Source organism: Passer montanus, unplaced genomic scaffold (genome assembly GCF_014805655.1).
Source record: "Passer montanus isolate IOZ18808 unplaced genomic scaffold, ASM1480565v1 scaffold436, whole genome shotgun sequence".
NCBI classification, from domain to species: domain Eukaryota; kingdom Metazoa; phylum Chordata; class Aves; order Passeriformes; family Passeridae; genus Passer; species Passer montanus.
The window spans coordinates 1,308-8,334 of record NW_024369218.1 but is presented as its reverse complement, the minus strand read 5'-3'; the positions used below and the strand labels follow the sequence as shown (position 1 = coordinate 8,334).

At 59.5% G+C, this 7,027-nt stretch overlaps 1 protein-coding gene across 1 annotated transcript; it reads right to left on the bottom strand.

Moving 5' to 3' along the window:
* Positions 1–6: 6 nt before the first annotated feature.
* On the bottom strand, positions 7–6,428 carry LOC120507565 (the record flags this gene model as incomplete). Its single annotated transcript, XM_039720370.1, has 3 exons — positions 7–2,421; positions 3,620–5,680; positions 6,386–6,428. Coding segments are annotated over 3 exons (4,390 nt in total), but the record flags the coding sequence as incomplete, so codon positions are not given.
* Positions 6,429–7,027: the final 599 nt, after the last annotated feature.

Sequence of the window (7,027 nt, the reverse complement as noted above, 5' to 3'; positions counted from 1 at the left end):
CCTGTCCCTCCTTCCTTCTTCACTAACTGGGAGGCACGGGGGGGAACCTACCCCGTGTTCACATGACGACAGCAAAGTGCACCAGCCTTCAGAATTTCATCGACAGAAAATCTACTATGCTTGAAGCAAAATCTCCTATGCAAGACAGGGAACACGGCGGGGAAAGGGCAGGGGAGCATCAGAAGAAAGCGTGGCAGAGAAAATGTGGAGAGAGAAACTCACCGAGGGAGGGGCAGAAGGCGCGGGCAGGGCGCCGGCGGGGTCCTGGTCCCCGAGCAGCGGCGCGGGCTCGTCGGGCGGCGGGCGGGCCGGGAGGGGGTCGCAGCAGCTGGCGGCCGAGAAGCGCAGCTGGCTCTTGCGCGAGTCGGCCGTGAGCGACACGTCGTGCGAGTAGGACTGCAGGAAGGCGCGCACGCCGTCGATGCCCACGAAGTGCGACACGGGCACGCCGCGCAGGGCGCCGCTGTCGGCCGGCAGCAGCTGCTGGCGGTGCCAGCGGCGCAGGCGCAGCGCCAGCAGCAGCAGCAGGAAGGCCACGAAGAGGCACGACACGGCGGCCACGGCCAGCACGAGCCAGCGCGTCAGGCTGGCGGCCGGCTCGCCCGGCGCCGCCGCCTCGTCGGCCGCGCTGCCCAGCTCGGCCAGCAGCTCGGCCACGCTCTCGGCCAGCACCACGCTCAGCGTGGCCGTGGCCGAGAGCGCCGGCCGCCCGTGGTCCCGCACCAGCACCACCAGGCTGTGGCGCGCCGCGTCGCGGGCCAGCGGCGAGCGCGCCGTGCGCACCTCGCCGCTGTGCAGCCCCACGCGGAACAGCCCCGGCTCCGTGGCCTTGGCCAGCTCGTAGGACAGCCACGCGTTCTGCCCCGCGTCCGCGTCCACCGCCACCACCTTGGCCACCAGCGCGCCGGCCTCCGACCGGCGCGGCGCCAGCTCCACGCCCGACCACGCCGCGCCCGAGCCCGCCGCTGCGCCCGCCGGCGGGTACAGCACCTGCGGCGCGTTGTCGTTCTCGTCCACGATCAGCAGCCGCACCGACACGTTGCTGCTCAGCGCCGGCGCGCCGCCGTCCTCCGCCCGCACCCACAGCTGCAGCTCGCGCACCTGCTCGTAGTCCAAGGAGCGCAGCGCGTACAGCGCGCCCGTCTCCGCCTGCACCGACACGTACGACGACAGCGGCGCGCCCCGCACCCGCCCCTCCGCCAGCCGGTAGCGCACGCGCGCGTTCTGCCCCCAGTCCGCGTCCGTGGCGCGCACCGTCAGCACCAGCGCGCCCGCCGCGTTGTTCTCCGCCAGCCGCGCGCTGTAGCGCTCCTCCAAGAACACCGGCGCGTTGTCGTTCACGTCCAGCACCCGCAGCGCCAGCACCGCGCTGCTCTGCAGCGACGGCGACCCGCCGTCCGCCGCCCGCACCGTCACGTTGTACTCCCACACCTGCTCCCGGTCCAGCTCGCTCGCTGTCACCACGCTGTAATAGCTGCCGCGAGAGCTCTCCAGCCGGAATGGGACATCCCCATCGAGGGAGCAGCGCACCTGGCCGTTAGCCCCGGAGTCCAGATCCTGGACACGCAAAAGTGCCACCACTGTCCCCCTCGGGGAGTCTTCAGAAATCTCGCTCAGTGCTGATTGCACAGAAATCTCGGGTGCATTGTCGTTGACATCTGTCACTGTGATAGTAATTTTCGCCGTGTCAGAAAGCTCTCCTCCATCATGGGCCTGAACCTCAAGTTCGTGGAAGGAGATTTTCTCGAAGTCGAAGGCATTTTTAAGCAATATTTGTCCTGACTCAGAGTCCAGCTGGAAAAGTTCCGACGCCCGGTCTGAAATTTTATGGAAGCTGTATTTCACCTGCCCATTCAGCCCCTCGTCGCCGTCCGTAGCCGTGACGGTGACGAGGACAGAGCCCACGGGCACGTCCTCGGGCACTCGCACCGTGTACTCCGCCTGGCTGAACACGGGCGCGTTGTCGTTCGCGTCCAGCACCGTCACGCGGATCCGAGCCGTGCCCGTCCGTGCCGGATCGCCGCCGTCCATCGCCCTCAGCACCAGCTCGTGAAACGCCGCCTCCTCCCGGTCCAGCGCCTTGGCCAGCACCAGCTCGGGACGCTGATCGCCGCCGGGGCCCGCCTGCACGGCCAGCGAGAAGTGCTCGTCACTGCTCAGCTCGTAGCTCTGCAGGGAAGTCCGGCCCGTATCGGGGTCATGTGCCCTGGGAAGTGGAAACCTCGCCCCCGAGGCTATAATTTCGCTAATTCTCAGCTCTGCTTCTGCCTCTCTGAAGCTCGGCGCGTTGTCGTTAATGTCCGTGATTTCCACTTCTATTCGGTAAACCTGCATCTGTCCCTCCACTATCAGCTCACAGCGCAGCACGCATTTCTCCACCAGCCGGCACAGCTGCTCTCTGTCGATCCCCGGATTAAGGACCTGTCACTTTTCTATCCATGAGAAACGAGTCCAAGGCCGAAAAGGTGTTAAACAAATGGCATGTGGCCAGCTTTTAAACAGGTCCCAGAATACATGGTAAATTTCAGGATAAACTGCTCATGCAGGAAAAATCTGCAATAGCTACTATCTGCGTTATTTCCCCAATTCCCTCATGCAGGACCGGCTACTCTCCTGCACAGTTATGATTCCCCATCACAGCTACTAACTAATGCGATGTTAGTCAACTCAAGAGATGCAGACAAAACCTCTTAGATTAACCTGAAGCTGTTGCCACCGCAGAATCAGGAGCTATGGCTAATTGCCTGTTCTTGGAAGAAGAAATCACCCTGTTCTTTCATTCCTTCTCGGAGACATGGACCGGCCACTCTCACCTACATTACACGGGGAAACCCAAGGAAAGGAGAGCTGCGGTTCGGAAAGACACAAGGGGAACAGCAGGAACTCGCGGCTCTGCAGAAAGAACTGCAGAGATAAATAATGACTGGGATAATGAAGGAACCTTGCATACCACTCCTAAAGAAAACTTATGTCCAGATACACTCGACACTTCCAGCAGGGAGGAACAACCTGTGATTTCTCCTTCTGTGTCGAAAATCCACACATCTCAGTGGGAAAAAAAAAACCCAACAGCAAGCCAACACATGCCCCTTCCTACCAACAAACCAAAAGTGATAATTTCCTTTTCGAAATTCTGTCACACACAGAATCAGCGGATCTCTTTCTGCAGAGCAAGAGACCTTTTTCTCTGTTGAACTGACAAAGAACTATTCAAAAAACCTTTGAAAGATCACGACTGCGAAATATACATCCGTCCTATTAATGCTGCCATTTCTGCAGCACCATTCCCTCAAAACATGGGACACTACACGGCAATTTTTGGAAACAGCATTAAAACCCGGGTTGACGTCAGACAATATCAGGGGAAGAAAATAGTCAGCCTCACTAGACCTACAGTACGTGAAGCAGCCTTCTCTCAAAACATGGGAGGGCAAACAGGAGAGGGTTACAACCACATGCAACTCCTCAAACAACAGAGCCAGATGCATGTTCCCTTTCAGAGTAAATACTGAAATAGTACTGACCAACAGATAATGACCAGGTCTCGACAAACGTATCAGTCTGGGGGAAAAAGAGAAAGCCAGTTAAGAAAGGCTCAAGGAGAACAGCAGGAGCTTACGGTTTTACAGACCTGCGGTAGGTCGGCTTGGGCAGACACTTCTCCCTCGATAGCGCTGCTGTTGGAGCTCGGCTTCTCGCAGGAATCGCCGCCCAGCAGCTCCTCCGCCGACAGGACGGGCACCGGCGGCGGCGGCGGCCAAGCGGCCTCGGGCACGGCGCGGGCCGGCGCCGCCACGCACAGGTTGTAGGAGTAGGGCAAGGTGCCCTCGCAGAAGTCGGCCGGGAAGGCGGCGCCGGCCAGCGAGAAGCGCTGCGCGCCCAGGCAGCGCAGCACGGCGGGCGGCCCGGCCCGGCGCAGCCGCGCCAGCACGGCCAGCGCCACGCTCAGCACCAAGAGCGCCGACAGCAGCGCCAGCGCCAGCACCAGGTAGAACTGCAGCTCGGCCGCCGCCGCCGCCTCCTCCTCGGCGCCCGCCGGCCGCTCGCTCAGCTCCGGCAGCGCCTCCTGCAAGCTCTCGGCCAGCACCACGTGCAGCGTGGCCGTGGCCGACAGCGCCGGCTGCCCGTGGTCCTTCACCACGGCCACCACACGCTGCTTGGCCGCGTCCCGCTCGGACACGGCGCGCGCCGTGCGCACCTCGCCGCTGTGCAGCCCCACGCGGAACAGCGCCGGCTCCGACGCCTGCACCAGCTCGTACGACAGCCACGCGTTGCGCCCCGCGTCCGCGTCCACCGCCACCACCTTGGCCACCAGGTAGCCGGCCTCGGCCGAACGCGGCACCACCTCGAAAGGCGTCGCCGCCCCTCCCGCCGCCTCTCCCGCCGCCGCCGCCGCCGCCGGCCACAGCACCCTGGGCGCGTTGTCGTTGCGGTCCAGCACGAAGACGCGCACCGTGGCCGTGGAGCTGCGCGCCGGCGAGCCGCCGTCCTGCGCCCGCACGGCCACCGTGAACTCGCGGCACTGCTCGTAGTCCAGGGAGCGCTGCGCGTACAGCGCGCCGCTCCGCGCCTCCACCGACACGAGCGGCGCCGCGCCCGCCGCGCCCGCGCTGCCGCCCGCCAGCCAGTAGCTCACGCGCCCGTTGGCGCCCGCGTCCGCGTCCCGCGCCTGCACGCGCAGCACCAGCGCGCCCGCCGCGTTGTTCTCCGCCACGTACGCGCTGTACGCCGCCTCCTCGAACACCGGCGCGTTGTCGTTCACGTCCGACACCTCCAGCACCAGCTCCCTGCTGCTCCACAGCGCCGGCCTGCCCCGGTCCCGGGCCACCACCGTCACGCCATGCTCCGACGCCTGCTCCCGGTCCAGCGCGCCCGTCGTCACCACCTTGTACGAGCCGCCCGACGACGCCACGATCGACAGCGGCGCCTCTCCCGACAGCTCGCACCACACCTGACCGTTCTCGCCAGAGTCTGGGTCGTTCACATTCAGCAGGGCCACCACGGTGCCAGCTGGCGAGTCTTCGGGCACGGGACTCGAGAGCGACAGAATGGTGATCTCGGGCGGGTTGTCATTCTCGTCCATGATGTCTATTTGCACCTTGCAGTGTGATACCAAACCCCCCCCATCCCTCGCCTCCAGACCAAATATGTATTTGCTCTTCTCCTCGAAATCGATTGGACCCGCCGTCCTGACCTCGCCACTCTCACTGTCAATAGTGAACAATGCGGTGATGGTGCCGTGGACGTTGCTGAAGGAGTAAGAGACCTGCCCGTTGGTTCCCGCGTCCACGTCTGTCGCCCGTACCCTCAGCACGAGCGACCCTGCTGGCAGATTCTCCGCCACTCGCGCCTCGTAGACACTTCTGCTGAACAGGGGTGGGTTGTCGTTTAAGTCCGTCACGTTGACCCGAATCTGGACAGTCCCGGATCTCGCGGGGTCCCCGCCGTCCACTGCCGTAAGCACCAGCTCAAAGGAACTCTGCTTCTCCCGATCCAACGCTCCCTCCAGCACCAATTCCGGCTGCTTGCTCTCGTCAGGACTCTCCTTTAAGGCCAGAGAGAAAGATGGGTTGCTGGTGAGCTGGTAAGTCAACAGTGCATTCGTTCCCACGTCAGCGTCCTGTGCCCTCTCCAGTGGAAAGCGAGCACCGAGAAGAGTCCATTCACCAATCTCGAGGTCCTTGTAATTACCACTTCCACAAACTCTCTATCAAGATACATACTTCCCCTCTTTTACCTCATGCGCAGATCCACAAAGATGTGACTGCTCCTGAGGTCATTTTTACATCTCCTAACATATGACAAGATTAGAAGACAGATATATCCCCCTCACATGTCCTCATTCCACATCAGCTGTAATAACATGTCAAGGAAAGAAAACCACACAAGCAATGCAGAGATGCAGAAGAAGTGCTTTCAGAGAAACTCACCAGGAGGAAATCTCAGGCTTCTCTGTGGGCAAGGAAATTCATCCTCGAGAGCACCTGCAACCCACTGAGGTCTCAGGCTGGAAGTGTGACCTTGAAATCTTGTTCTGGACTACCAGGGTGACTTCATTTCATTAAACACTCAAGAGCTCTCATCAGCTTTTCTACTTTGTGGCCTGCTCATAGCCCACAAGTTTGAGGGCCTACGTTTGAAGGCCTAAGTTTGAAGGCCTAGGTTTGTGGGCCTAAGTTTGAAGGCCTAAGTTCCAAGGCCTAGTTTTAAACACCTAAGTTTGAAGGCCTAACTTGTGTCACCTGTAACAGGCACATGAGAAACATATCTAATATGTAGTGGTAAGGCACTCCAAGTAATTTCTTTGGAGAAAATGCAAAGAAAAATGCACAGAACCATAACTATGTGACCCATACAACAGCTAGGGAAAACTGAATATTTACACCAACCCTTTAGATATTTCAGCAACTCTCTCACCTGCCCTCTTGCTGTGCAGAGAAAATGCTCAGACATCACCCAACCCAAGAGGGATCCCTTTGCAGACAGACACCACTGGAAGAAGTTTTCCACACAACTTCTCCTTATGGAGAACAGGGAACAACAACACAGGTCCACAGATATGGACTTAGCTCATCACTGATATTTGAAGAAATGTAACATGTTCTAACAGACACTAGCACTATGCAGGTCAGTTCAAGACTCAGATCAGGAGCAACTCAAAGATGTCTTCATTCTTCCTAAGCACATGGACAGTTTTGAATATATGCCATTCTGCAACCTTTCATGTGAAGTTTATGCCCATATCCAAGAGCTACCACTCACAGGGAAGAGCTGTATCAGACGTGACAAAGGATAAAATTAGTGACTTTCTGGCACGTGCTTCAAATAAAAAGCCCCAAACCAAGACTTTGCTTGTAAATTAGACTCTCCCCTCCCTGCAATCCTACCAATTTCAATACCAACAAAACATCAGCAGTAACATCAACAAGCAAGAGCCATTGATAACATCTGGAGGTCTGCTCAAGGCTTGGGAAAGCTTAGTACAAACACAGTGAAACTCTACATCACAACTTGAACAAGGACATAC